The sequence below is a fragment of the Saccopteryx leptura genome, chromosome 1, assembly GCF_036850995.1.
Source record: "Saccopteryx leptura isolate mSacLep1 chromosome 1, mSacLep1_pri_phased_curated, whole genome shotgun sequence".
In the NCBI taxonomy this organism is placed as follows: Eukaryota; Metazoa; Chordata; class Mammalia; order Chiroptera; family Emballonuridae; genus Saccopteryx; species Saccopteryx leptura.
The window spans coordinates 315647145-315661819 of record NC_089503.1 but is presented as its reverse complement, the minus strand read 5'-3'; the positions used below and the strand labels follow the sequence as shown (position 1 = coordinate 315661819).

Here is a 14675-nt window from a genome sequence, read left to right as displayed (position 1 = left end):
CACGACATCTCTGTTAAAAGAGGCTTCCCAGGCCTCCACCGGGGAAGTGAGCTGTCTGTGAATTCTCCAACTTCCCTCTGCGCTCGGAGGGCAGGGTCATTCCTTTGCAGAAGCTGCAATTCATTGGAATAATTAAATTCATCAGCCATGAAGGTCTTCACAACAGAATGGTCCTTCTAAAAAATAAATCACATGGTACTTCATGGGGAAGAGCTCACAGCTCAATGGACTTTAACTAAGGCCCAAATGAGATGTAAAGAAGAACAATTATACCCACAAAATTCAGCAGCTGGGGGGGGGGGGCGTGCTGTGGGACAGCTCTTCCTGATTCCAAGGAGATGCTAATCAGAACCAGCCACCGGTTGTAATTCAAAAGGGCGAGCTATTTCCGGCGTGTCATGCTTGCCAAGGCCTTGATTGAAATGTGAGGTTATGACCTCAAGTTCAATCTCCAAGATTCTCAGGATCACGGGTGGATGGATGGATGGCCGCAGCCTGTCCAGGGTCAAGGCAGTGAAGACAAACAGCCCCGGAGAGAGCCTCTGCCCTTCCTGACCCCGGTGCAGGAGGAGAGAGAAATTACTTTCAGTGATCCATGTAGCACAATGTGAAAGAAAGAACCTCTTAACCTTTAACGTGCCCGGCCGGTCCTGTTATCACTGAGGGCTGGATTCTGGCCTTGGCGCACAACGGCTGGCCCGTGGTAATCAGCGTGGTGGTTGGTAATTTACATTCAGTTAACTCGCCATAATTTCTCAGTGCAGTGCAGACAAGAGACCGCGGGGATAACAGCATCGTGACGGCTGCCCAAACATCTGATTTATGGGGTTCACTCTACTGGGGCACGAGGTCTCATCCAATTTCTCGAGACCAAGTACGTTCAGAGGCTAAAACAAACATGAGAGTGTTTCAACAAGGCAAAATCCAAAGGTCAGCAGACATGCCTGACCCCACAATGAGCGCTCGCAGCTAAATCTCTGTCCTTTCCAGACAGCAGTGAGCCTCGCGGTTTCACCACTAGCCCGCAGATCTGACTAACGTGGATGGAAGGCCAACGGGAGGTACCCACGTGCCGGGAGAAGTGAGAGCACACAGCAGACCCGGGGAAGGGTGCGTCTCGGCCATGTTCACCCGACGCCCCTGCCTAGCCCCCGGCACCAAGAAGGTCTTCAAGGAACAAATGCAAAATTCACTGCAGTTTGTTTTACAGAGTAGAGTTTTAAAAGCAGGTTTCACAACAATGCAGCATGAGATTAACGTGTAAAAAAAATGCATCAGAAAACTCAAAACTCTATGTTTCTATGTGTCCACATCAAATTCATATAAAAACGAAAACACAATGCCCTGGCCAGTTGACTCAGTGGGACAGCATTGGCCCAATATGTGGATGTCCTGGGTTCGATTTCCAGCAGGGTACACAGAAGTGACCATCTGCTTCTCCACCCCTCCCCCTCTCACTTCTCTCTCTCTTTCTCTCTCTTCCTCTCTTGCAGCCATGGCTTGATTAGAGTGAGTTGGCCCAAGGCGCTGAGGATGGCTCCATGGCCTCTTCCTAAGGCACTAAGAAGAGCTTGGTTGTTGAGCAACGAAGCAACACCCCAGATGGGCAGAGCATCACCCCCTAGTGGGCTTGCCAGGTGGATCCCAGTCAGGCACATGCAGGGGTCTGTCTCTCTGCCTTGCTTCCTCTCACAAAAAAACCCAAAAAAAACAGAAAAACAAAAGGAGATGCTTCAAAATGACAGGGGTAGTATCACATCTAAAAGAAACTGGGGGATGGAAGGACAGGAGGGAACTGGGCAAGGTTCTGCCACAACTGTGCTCACGTGTTACTTATGAAATAAAAACAAAGTCAAAAGACAAGGAGGGTGTGCAGGGCATAGCAACATTCAATAATTACCCACAGAATGAACGAATGCATGAATGAATGACTATAAATGTGTTTGCCAGGGCAAAATGGAGCTGAAGAAAGAATCTGGGGAAGAAACATAAATTGGAAGAACTGGGGACAGACTATTCTTGCAGAACATTCCACCCCCAGCCACTTAATTAGGTGGGTGACGAATTTCCATTAAGGGTTACATTAACTTGGCCATCCTGAGTCACCAAGAACCCAATTACTGCAACATGGCCGTGCGGAGCATGAGGATTCACGAGGAAAGACTCCACTCTGCAATTAGGGACTTACTGGGTCAGGCTGCCCCTGGAGAAGCATTCTCAAACCCCGTCTGCTGGGTCGCACGCTCAGGCAGTCTCCTGCTACAGGCAGGGGCCGCCCAGTGCAAAGCCATCCACTTCGGGAAACGCAGGGCTTCTGAGGACCAAAAGCTGCCGAAGCACAGATATGAAAGGCTGGAGCTCAGAAGCCAGCGTCAAACAGGTCATTCCCTCGGCCCCAAGAGTCAGCCCTCTTCTCCCCCTCTGCCCTGGGTGCTCAGAAAATGTGAGCACCACAGAAAGAAAGAAAAAAAAATGTCTGTGGGAAGAAGAAAAGGAAGAAAGACTTCCAGGTGAACGTTAAATGTCAGGTTTTCCATATAAACCACCCGGCACGCAGAAACCAAGACACAGGAGGCGCCCGGGCTTCTCACTCACAAAGGATGACTGAACCTTGAGGGACGAGCGCCGTTGTTCAGCTTTTCCGACAGAAAGCAAGTGGGTCAGCTTATTCAAGTCACCCCTCCGAATGTGGCAGGAAGAATCCTCAGGGCCCGAAACAGTGGTCCGAGCCCCAGGAGGTCACAGCAGCCGTGCTAGCCTCCGCGGGTCTGGGCTCCTGGTCCACCTTCCAGTCCACTTCCCACAGTGTCTCAAGACTTTGTCCTGGAACACAGGCCCATCCTGTTCCTCCTCTGGCCACAGATCGTCCCAGTCCTCCATTGCCTCCCAAAACATCCAAACCCCCTCATGGCGCCTGCTCCCACCCTCCACTGAAGAGCTCGGGCACCTCCGTGCCTCCGCTCGGTGTGCCCTGCCAGGAGCACTGCATTCTGCCGCCACTCTGCCAGGAGGCCCAACACGCTGCACTTGCAAATTCCGCTGTGAATTCACTTCCTCTGTGGCCCTTAGAAGGCATCTGTCTCTGCTCCAAACCCCACCCACCCCCAGGCCCAGCGTCCATGCAGGTGCCAACAGGTTAGCAGAGGGAGTAGAGGACTTGGGGGTTCATCACAGGATGGCCATGTGCCCTTGGGCACACGCTTTAACTCCTTCCATCTTTCACACCTCTCCACTGTGGAGGGATAATAACCAGACCTGGTCGAGGTTGTCATGACAACTAATTTAACAAGATGGTGTGCGTGGAGAAGGAGTCAGCGGAGCGGTCCACGTTGGGCTCCCTCCTTCCCTTCTTGCCATCATCCACACCTTCACTGGGGCACGGAGAGGGCTGAGTGCGTGAAGTCTCCGCTCAACAAGTGGGCCCCGCAAACCACCCAAGGCTGTCAGGTCTGGCTGTGAGCTCACAGATGACCCCACCCCCGGAGTTCATGATCTAGGGGCTTGTGAGGCTGTCTCTCTGCTGGATTATAAATGTGTGGAAGCAGAGGCCATGTCCCCTCACCCCTGAGCCCCAGAGGAGGATGCAGTGCACAAAGGAGCCCCCACAAGCGTGTGCTGGCCTCAACGGGGCAGAGTCGGATCGATCCTGAAAGCCTCAGGTATCTACCAGGATCAAGGCATGGAACGGAATGGCCCCATAAAAAAACTTTTCAAGTGACTCCAGGGCCACAGAGTCCCAGGTCACCAAGTCTCAAAGAATCTAGATGCCGAAACATCCACTTCCCTGCAGACCAGGCACGATGTAACCACGAAGATCCTGAAGGTACTGCACAGGCGTCACCACGAACATCTTCACACAGTTGCCGAGCAGTTGAAACAGACACTAATTAGGATGAATTATAACAGAGCTTCGTCCCTACAGAAAGCATCAGGCAACACAGCCTGACCCTCACACCAATCCAGAGAAGTTCAGAGTGCCTCCCAGAGCCGCCAGCAGTAAGCCAGGGCCAGCTGCCGTCAGCAGTGACAGCAGACCCGGAGGAGGATGCCCCAGAGCTTGCAGGAGGCTCGGAAGTACCGTGCAAGTGACTTGAAGAAAATTAAAATACAAGTGCACACCAGAGGTGAAGGCCAACCAAGCAAGCCCTGTCAGGCCAAGGTGCCCAGCTGGGCAGACGGCAAAAACGCGGGCTTTCCTGGGGACCATGAGGGCTGCCACCATTTAGTACGAGTTCTTCTGGGGCTCTGTGGCACATATCCAATTATCCTCACCCTTCTGATGGACAGCTGGACCCACATCCCCGAAGCCAGCCTCCCTGACCCCCAAAAGGGCCCACCCTTAGCTCAAGTGCCTGGCAACCACTCCATCCAGTCAACTTCATCTTAATACGATGGCAAACCTTTGACATGAGCGACCTGTTTCCTTGATTTGGGGGATGGTGCCTTTGTCACAATTCCACCAATCGGTGGTGCTGGCATTGAGGATACAACATCAATTCAACTGTGGGCCATGAAAATATCTCATTAATCAGTGATATGCAAAACAGAGTCCAGAGGAAACAGAGGGTGAGGGCGGAGAGTGAAACCCAACAGAAACTCAGAATCATCCAAAAACCAACATGGACGTCTCCCCTTGTGCCAAGCTGTGGGATGTGGCCTGCCTGGCTGCAGGTAAGGAACTTCGCTACTCAGCTTGCAGGGGGCAAGCTCCATGTGGCCAACGTGCTGAGAGAACCTGCTTAATCAAGAGCAAACAAAGCTAGCAGAGGAACAAAATCACCCTGGTCCCTGTGCTGTCTCCGTGCTGCAAACATTGTATTAATCTGATCAGTAATGTCCCGTTGTATCCAGGGAAGTCCAAAGTGTGCTCTGCTTTGAAAGTAAGAAAATTAAATCATTAAGTCATTAGAAAAGAAGAAAAAAAAAAGACTAGAGGCATCTGCCACAGAAAAGCTCAATCGGAAGAGAACTTGGGGAGAAACTCACAGAAAACACCAGAAGGATGGCGCCCTCTAGTGGCCCATTTCCACCTGTACAGGCGAGACAAGACAAACTGCAAGGGTTTCATTTAGAGTCCAACCTGCTGGGCAGATGGGCACCTTTAAAAACAGGTGGCTTTGGAGGGCAACCCTGGTGCCCGTGGCTCTGTTCCCACCTGAGATACTCTCAAGGGGCCTAGATGGCATTTCTGGGGACTTCTCAGGCACAGACAGCTCCACTCATCCTGAGTGGATACAACACCCAAGATAGATAGCAGAGGTGAAAGACCTTCTCAACCCATGACACACAGGGGTTCCTGGAGGCGGGGCCTCTGAAGGGAAAGCCCCAATGGAGCAGCTGGGAGATGGAAGCATGTGGAGAGTCCCTCCTGCTACCCTGCAGTTAGTCAGGGTCCCAAGGCATCCCATTCCTTTTGAGCATCACCAGTGGAAGGCATGTGCGTGTGTCCGTGTTCCTAGACCCGTGTCCTTGGTGCTCTGTGAGGGCACGTGCCAGGCCAGCCCATCTCCCCAGCTCCCCACATGACGCCTGGCCCAGAGGAGGCACTTGATGCACTTGGCAAGTTCATAGTGAATGAATGAATGAATGAATGAATGTTTCTGGTATTTGTTTTTGGAACTCATAGGAGCTATTTCCCACTCCTTATTTTGGCAACCCTGTGGCAAGCTGGATAATTCTCCCCTCTTCCCCTATGATGTCCATGTCCTAAACCATAGAACCTATGGCTTTACAAAGCAAAGGGGCCTTTGCAATGTGACTAAGTGAAGGGCCTTGAGGTAGCAGATTATCCTGGATTACCTGGTGGGAAATGGCCCAACGTCACCACAAGGGTCTTTATAAAACGGATGCAGGTGGGTCAGAGTGAGAAAAAGGTGATGTAACAACGAGAGCAGAAAGAGCAAAAGAGATCACATGGCTGGCTTTGAAGATAGGGGAAGAGGCCGTCAGCCAAGGAATGTAGGGGCCTCTAAAACCTGGAAAGTCAAGGAAACAGATTCTGGCCTGGAGTCCCCCGAAGGAACCAGCCCTGCCCACTCCTGGATTTTACGACCTCTGGCCTCCAGTTAGCTTGGGGCACAGCTGTGCCCACACCCTCTCAGGCCCCGAGCCCTTGTGTCTGCACATTGTCCCCATAAGCACCTGCCATGGGCGTCTTCTCAGGCTTGCCTCTGTCCTCCAGGGCTGGGCCCACCAAGGTCTCAGGCTGCAGCCTGGCCACTCGCAAACACTTGTAAGTACTGGACGTAGCTCTTCTAGAGGTCATCATTTAAGTCACTAAAAATAGTCAATACCAACCCAGATGTCATTACACATTTGTCCAAAACCCCAGACTGTACAGAACCCAGAGTGAACCCTAACATGAACTTTGGACTTTGAATGACAATGAACCTTCAATGTAGGTTCACTAATTGTAAAAAAGGCACCACTCTGATGGGGGGTGTTGCTTGTGGGGGAGGCTGTGCATGTGTGGGGGTAGAGGGTCTATGGGCAATCTCGGTACCTTCCTCTAAACATGGCTGTGAACCTAAAACTGCTCTAAAAAAGTCTACTTAAAAAAAAAAGAAAAGAAAAGAAAGCCCTGGCTGGTTGGTTCAGTAGTAGAGCATCGGCCCAGCGTATGGAAGTCCAGGGTTCGATTCCTGGCCAGGGCACACAAGTGAAGCACCCATCTGCTTCTCCACCCTTAACCCTCTTCTTTCTATCTCTCTCTTCACCTCCCGCAGCCAAGGCTCCACTGAAGCAAAATTGGCGCCGGGCGCTGAGGATGGCTCCATGGCCTCTACCTCAAGCATTAGAATGGCCCTGGTTGCGACGAAACAACACCCCATATGGGCAGAGCATCACCCCCTACTGGGCTTGCCAGGTGGATCCTGGTCAGGTGCATGCAGGAGTCTGTCTCTCTGCCTCCCCGCTTCCCACTTCAGAAAAAATATCCCCCCCCCCAAAAAAAAAGGAGCAATAGGAAGACCCTTCAGGGTCACAGGTATGTGCATGCGTGTGTGTGCATGTGTGCATGCATGTATGTGCATGTGTGCATGCATGTGTGTGTGTATCTGTGCATGCTCCAGGCAGATCTCAGGCACCCACATCCCCAGGGTCTGGAGGAAAAGGTCAGTGGTTGCCAGGGATCATCTCTTCCCTTCTGTCCCACTCCTGGGGTGAGGAGCCCTAAGGATGTTACCCATGGAAGTAGCTTCCTCCTAGCTCAGTGGTATCCAGCCAGGGTTGATTCTGCCCCCCAGGGGACATGTGGCAGTGTCTGGAGACAGTTTGGGTTGTCACACATGGAGGCAGAAGTTGAACTGGAATCTCGAGTGTAGGGCACAGGATGCAGCCAGCTCAGACAGATCCAACAGACAGGTGAGCTGGGCAGACCTGCTGGCGCTGACTCGGGAGTCCCAGAGCTGGACAGGCGAGGGTTCCCTACACTTCTGCACAGGTGGGTGGCATCCACGGGAAATCCAATACCTTCGCTCAGGTCAGAATCCCTCAGGGGCCAGGGCCTCATGTCCCCACCTCACAGGGTCATCATGTGGCTTGAACCCCATCCAGGCTGTACTGTGCTCTGGAACCACAAGTCTAACCACGTGCACAGTGGGGCATCCTTCAGCCTACGGAACCAAGGGGGCAAGGCGCCAGCCTCCAGCTTAGATTCCACTGTCCCTCTGCTCTCATCCAGTGTGGACATCAGGTGGTCTCTCATCCAGTGTGGACATCAGGTGGTCTCTCATCCAGTGTGGACATCAGGTGGTCTCTCATCCAGTGTGGACATCAGGTGGTCACCCAGGACAGGAGTGACACTGTAGTCCCCCCCATCCTCGTTACCAGGCTGTGTGCCGGTGCCAGGCCAGACTCCAATTGCCCACACAGCCACACAGCCTGGCAGGGCCATGCCAGGCAGCTGGAGGGCACAGGCAGGAGAAGCTGCATCCTCTCCCACCGCACCCCCTTCCTTCACTGTAGGCGAGGTGCTAGTGGGGTCCTCCTATTCTGCCTGCAGGCCAGGATCAGCTTGCCCTGGCCCTCACTCTCTGGGACTGCAAGACGCTCAGCCCCCTACCTGAGGACCTGGCTTCCCACCTCTGGTTGTCGCGGCAACAGGGCACCCGCCCACTCCAAGGAAGCCAGTGGGCGCCGGCAGGGTGAGTGCTCTGGAGACTGGTGACAGGTGGCAGCCAGGCAGGGCCATCCAGACCAGCCAAGTGTGCAGCCAACATCCTGTGCAGCCGGACAGCTGCTGCCCGGAGGCTCTGCTGACCCGAACCCAGGGTCACAGCGCCAAGGGGCCTTCTGTCAGCTTTGCTCACCCAGGTAGCCGTGTGGGTGACAGGATGCTCTGTGGAGCCCAGCTCTCTGAGAGGCTGTTCCGATGAGGCCAGGCTTCCCTCTGCTCATCAGCTTTAGGGGATGGGCCCTTCCTCAGCTCTCAGAGAGCCCCCCAGGACACCCCCTCAAAGCCCCCTGGGTGGCCAGCACAGCACCCCACTTCCTTCCTGCCCTGAAGTTGTCATCCTCTGCCAAACAACTGTCTCTAGCTTGAACAGAAACGTCCTGAGCACAGGGTCCTTTGTCTGTGCCCTCGGAGCCCAGCACAAGTCTGGCACACAGTAGGCCCTCAACAGACGTCCACTGAATCTCTGAGTGAGGGGCCTCCTAAGGAGTCATGAAATCAACAAAATAACGTGAACTGCCAACCCCAGGCCCCTGGACAGAGTAAGCCCTCAACAAACAGTCCTCAGAATTTTGTGGGCCTACTGCGTACAGGCCAGTCACTTGTATGGCTGGAGGGGAAGGTGCAGGTGGTCACCCCATAGCCTGCTGGGGCCCCCTGCTTCCTCTTTCCAGAGAGAGGTTCCCTCCCGGCCTCGCTGTGCCTTCTGCCAGAGATCAGTGTGTCTAGGCAAGTGTTCCCCAAACTTCAAAAGTCTGTCCTACCTCCCCAGCTGCACAGAAACTTCCGCTTTTAGAGAAAACTGGGGGGCGGGGAGCGCGTCTTCTCTCAGTCCCCTTTATTTGTATTTGGTGTTTGAGAGGTTTAAGAGTCAAGGGCTGGGGAAAGTAAGCAGGGCTATATTAATTCACATTTTTTTTTTTTTTGTATTTTTCTGAAGCTGGAAATGGGGAGAGACAGTCAGACAGACTCCTGCATGCACCCGACCGGGATCCACCCAGCACGCCCACCAGGGGGCGATGCTCTGCCCACCAGGGGGCGATGCTCTGCCCCTCCGGGGCATCACTCTGTCGCTACCAGAGCCACTCTAGCGCCTGGGGCAGAGGCCAAGGAGCCATCCCCAGCGCCCGGGCCATCTCTGCTCCAATGGAGCCTCGGCTGTGGGAGGGGAAGAGAGAGACAGATAGGAAGGAGAGGGGAAGGGGTGGAGAAGCAGATGGGCGCTCTCCTGTGTGCCCTGGCCGGGAATCGAACCCGGGACTTCTGCACACCAGGCCGACACTCTACCACTGAGCCAACCAACCAGGGCCTATATTAATTCACTTTTAACTTTAAATTTCCTCTACTTGATAAAAGAAGTCTGGCTCTTCATACACGTTATCACATAACCATGATGAGTTCTGCCTCGGACTGCATCCACTATTCACTCATCCAACCCCAGCCACTTGCTGGACATTCACTGACATCGGGCCTGGCGCTGGCCACACAGGGAGAGGACTCAGACAGGGCTGGCCCTAAAGGCCTCGGCATCCAGGAGACAAATAATGGAAGTATGTGAAAATGCTGGGGACCTGAGAAGAAAAGGGTGCCAGTCCAGGAATGCTTCCTGGAGGAGGCAACTTTGGAGTCATGTCTTTAAGGAGACAGAGACCGCTGAAACTGTGCCACAGAGAAAGGAAGCCTGCGTCTATCAAGGGCCTGCCCACCCCACACCCTCTGACATGAGCTCACTCAGGCTCCTGACAGCCAGGGACGGGGACACCCCTACAGACCCAGGGACAGAGGCTCAGCATGCAGGTGACCTGCTGAAGGAGAGGCAGCTAATGGTGACATTCGTATTGGAACCAAGTCCCCTCAGCTACAAAGTCCTGTCTACGAAAGAACAAACATGGGACATCACGGACATTGAAGATCTCTTAGAAACTTCTTACCGTCTCGGAGCCCGTAGGGAAGGAAAGCGGTCAGGAGGGAGGAGGGGCAGACACGGCAGCAGCACCCTGGGTTTTCTGGGTGTCTGCTCTACGTCAGGTGTGAATGGCCACAGGGACCTGATGCAGAGAGTGGCCACCTCTCTGCAGCAAGCAGCCCCCTCGGTTGTCATCGTGTCACCAATGAGGAGACGAAGGCTCAGGGAAGTTGAGGAGAGTGCCCGAGGCCCCAGGTCCTCCTCAGTGAGCATTAAGAATGCACATTCAGTAACCTGAGCCCAAAGGCAAGCTCTGTGTCCTCACATGCAGCAGAGGTCAAGCCTGCAAGGAGGTGACAAACATGCTGGTGACAATAGCCACCCCAGAAAGGACCTCTGGTGCAAAGGCAGAGCCGAAGTGGGTGGGGACAGGTGGCCACAGAGCCACAAGGGGGGCGCTCTCAGCTCAATTCCCCGAGCTTTCGGAGCCTGAGGGCCACTTTTCTAACAGTAAACTCAATGGACCTTCAGGGAGAACACATTCAACACAGCTTTTAAATTAGTTTCCCAACAGGACCTGGAGAGCAACAGTATGTATATGAGCAAGCTACCTGGTCCCCATCAACATTTGCCCAGCCGAGGTACACAGACATGGTCCTCGTAGGTCTTACACAAATCAAGCCAGGGCCAGGGAAGGGGAGGAAATACTGGTGGAGCAGAGCTAAGCGCTGCAGCCTTCTCAGAGCTCTGGCCATGCTCTTGTATGCTGTGACTCTCCCAGGGGAGGGGGAGAGGGGTGGAGATCCCCATTAGAAAGAGCGAGAGGAACCAAGCCTGCCACAGCCCCTAGAAGGTGGGCAGGCTGTCAGGCGGGGTCTGCTCCTCCCGCAGCCTCCCTCCCCGGCCAACAAGCCCGTTCATAGCTATGCCCTCCCTGCCCTGCCGTGGAAGGGCCACTTGGCCTGCTTACATCACTTTCTGCCTGTTACTGTAAGGCCTATTGTCCCTGGAGAGCTGCCTCAGCAAGGGAGCAAAGAGGCTCCTGCATTCAATTTCCTGAAGCCCCTACTTCAACTGCTGTTTCGCCTCTAGAAATGGCCCCACCCGCTGACAGAAAGCCTGCTCAAGAGGACATGGGTGACCGAGGCAAACATCAGCCTGTGACCTCCTTGAGGGAAGGCTCCTGTCTTGGTCACCTGTGCACCACACATCAGCATCCCTTTCTTTAAGGACATCCCAGGCAGAACCCAGAATAAAAGTGTGCCCTTTACTCCACCAGACAGGGAAGGCACATGTGTCGGGAGCTTTCTCGGTGTCAGGACCATAAGGAGCATCCGAGTAACTGTCATCTTGTTCAGTTCCCCAGTGGGTCCCCAGGAGGTGGGAGGTTACGAGCTCCAGCTAAACCCCTGACTCCTGTTCCCATCTGCTGTGTGACCTTGGGCAGGTTAATTAGCCTCTCTGGGCTTCGGTTTTCTCAACTGTAAAATAAAGTTGTTATGAAGATTGCACAAGACAGAGCAACATGAAGAGACTGGGACAGTCCCTGGGGCCTAGAAAGTTCAGTATGTCACTGGTACCACTGTGCCCATTTCACAGGCGGGAAACGAAACATCCTAGTGACTGCCAACTGCCACAACCCTGCTAATAATCTCACACTGGGCTCACCCCCAGACTGCCCAACACAATGCTGCTTCCACTGCTGGCTGCCTCCCGAGGAACAGAGAAAAGGACTCTCTTGTTAGGTGGTGACAACAGTCAGAGGCCGGCTGAGATCAGCCAGTTTAAGGGAAAGACAGGCCCCAAAGACCCACACGACCCACCAGAGAGATGGAAACTTCCCAACACGCTTCGCTCCACAAATAAAGTGCCCAACAGGGCCCGCATTCCCCATCAACCTCAAACCAACACCCTGGTCACCTTCCCAGAAAAAGTCAAACAGCCAGCCACGGTCCACTTGTGTCTGAACAACCTGCCCCCATGAAGCAGAGAAGGAATAAGGTGAGTCCAGGTTTAGCTTTTGTTGAAAATGATAAGGAAGAAAATGGGGGGGTGTCACTCACTGGTGAAGAGGGTGCAGCCGGCGGAGGCGCTGGAAACACAGACAAGGTGAGAACAGGGACTTGGCAGGGACTTGGCGGGGACTCAGTGGGGAGAAGACTGAGGAGACACACACACCGAGTTCAAATAGGATGCAGGCAGGGACACCAGTGTGACTTGCAATTTTAGAAATAGGTCCCTTTAGGGAGACTTTGAGGAAGGCCACAAAAGATGGAGCTACCAGGAGGATGGGGCTGTCTCTGAGTGATAGAACCCTGGTAACCGCAAAACGTTATTTGTATCTTTATTGCCGAGGGCTCCGTAAGCACACTGCCCCCGGCAGGAGGGCAAACCACAGGCCTGAGGAAAGAAGGAAGGAAGGGAGTGTCCAGGCCTGCTGAGACTGAAGCTCACGCTGCATTTGGTTCAGTGAACATGGAACGATGGTCTGATAAGTCTGATCTCAGCCTGGCCCTGAGACTGGGCTACGCACAGGGTGGGTGGGAGGTCCCAGAGGAGGCACAGGTCTGGCTCTCTGTCCCGACCCCAGCAGACAAGGACAAGACTATACTGCATGGCAGGCAGGCCCGCGACGCCCCACGCTGCATCTCCTGGTCGCCGGTGAGGTCAGGAGGAGCAGCAGGAGCAGCGCTAAAGAGAAACACTTGTCAGCCCGTTTCCACGACAACAGAAATCAAACACCACAAACAAAGCCAAAGCAAGATCTGAGCCAGCCCAACAGCGAGGCTGGGCGGCGGTCCCTGGTGCTCACTTCCCTGGGTGGAGGGACCCAGGAGGAACCTGGAAATGGGGTGTGGGGGAGCAGAAATAAAACTCACCCCCCTTTAGCCACTGGACACACCACTTTGTTTCAATGTATTTCCCTGAGGGGCGGCATCTCACTATTGGCTAAGCAGCGTTTGTGGGGACTTTATAGGACGTGAGGACCGTGAATGTGAGAACAGACCGTATCTAGGAAGGAATGAACGGAACCACGCACCTCACTCGTTAACAACTCTTCTTATTCTCTATCAATTTTCTTTTAATTCATTAAAGTCTAGCTAGTTACAACGTTATATTAGTTTCGGGTGTATGATACAGAGATCCGACGTATGTAGGTGATCACCACACAAAGTCTACACCTCCGTCACCGTGCAAACTATCACAGCATGCGTAACCACTCTTCTTCAAACCATCACTCCGTGGCCTGGGCTCAGAGATCCCAGATTCATCCCGACTATGGTCCAGGTGTGCTCTCTAATCTAGCTGTGTCCCCAGACAATATTTAACCAGGTAAGTCCCACTGGGTGTAGCTTGCGCTCAGCTCTGGCTTCCTCATGCCCCCACCCGAAGTGTGGGGATTGCTGGGGGGGCCCCAGGAGCGCCGGCCTCGGCCACCCTGCTCACCATCGATGTCGGCAGCTTCGGCTCAACCCAGGTTTGTCCTGCTCTAAGGCTACAAAGTTTTCTAGTGAAAGCGGTCCCTCTTGCCTCAGATATGGGAGGTACGGCCCCATGAAAATCGCCCACAAAATCCCCATGCAAGAAGCCACACTGTGTTTCTCTCCCATCTTTTCAGCGCAGAAGAAGCAGCCTTCCTCCGACGACGACGAGTGGAGAAGGCACCATGGCAGAGAAAGCAGGACGGGGGAGGCTGCAGTCACCCCTCCGTGATGCTGAACAAACACGTGGCAAGGGGAATGACAAGTGCTATTTAAAACCCAATGGCAGCAGTATTTGCATCTGTTTAATGACACAGGCGCAGTACCTGTCAAACAAGCTAAGTGAGACTTAAAAGCAAGAGATATATGACAGCAAGGCTGTTTATTTTAAAGGAATAGGTGTCAGGGAAAAAGAAAAGATAAGAAAGAATCTGTTGTTAATTTTACAGCTGAAAAACTGTACAGAATGCAACCATGCAGTGGAAGTGCATCTAGATGGGCTTACCAGTTTGTAAGCTGTGGGCCCTGTGCAAACACAAGCCTCGCAGTGCTTTTCAGAGAAAGAAAAAGAGCAGTCCTACTCCTCCTCTTTTCCTCCTTCAAAACCAAGAATAGACTTGGACACGAGCCAGGGAGTGAGCAGAATCCAGGTAAAACGTGATTGACCACATATTTATCTCCACACCCCCCTCCCTCACCCGGGAAATGATAAAAAAAAAAAGCAATGATAAAACCAATGGGTTTCGGCTCTGGCCGGCTGGCTCAGTGGTAGAGCGTCGGCCTGGCGTGCAGGAGTCCCAGGTTCGATTTCCGGCCAGGGCACACAGGAGAGGCGCCCGTCTGCTTCTCCACCCCTCCCCCTCTCCTTCCTCTCTGTCTCTCTCTTCCCCTCCCACAGCCAAGGCTCCATTGGAGCAAAGTTGGCCTGGGCGCTGAGGATGGCTCCATGGCCTCTGCCTCAGGCGCTAGAATGGCTCTGGTCGCAAACAGAGCAACACCCCAGATGGGCAGAGCATCACCCCCTGGCGGGCATGCCGGGTGGATCCCGGTCGGGTGTATGTGGGAGTCTGTCTGCCTGCCCCCCCCCCCCCGTTTCCAACTTCAGAAAAATACA

At 53.7% G+C, this 14675-nt stretch overlaps 1 protein-coding gene across 2 annotated transcripts in view; it reads right to left on the bottom strand.

Annotated features, from left to right (window-relative positions):
- The window catches only part of PARVB (parvin beta), a 93409-nt gene that overhangs the window by 48105 nt on the left and 30629 nt on the right, over nucleotides 1-14675 (bottom strand). The window contains exon 1 of one of the 2 annotated variants that reach the window (XM_066358626.1): nucleotides 12143-12218. The exons of the other annotated variant lie outside the window; for it this stretch is intronic. Coding sequence (XP_066214723.1) covers nucleotide 12143 — 1 coding nt within the window. The 5' untranslated portion in view covers nucleotides 12144-12218. Of the gene's footprint in view, nucleotides 1-12142; nucleotides 12219-14675 lie in introns of those variants that run through there. 2 annotated transcript variants of the gene reach the window in all.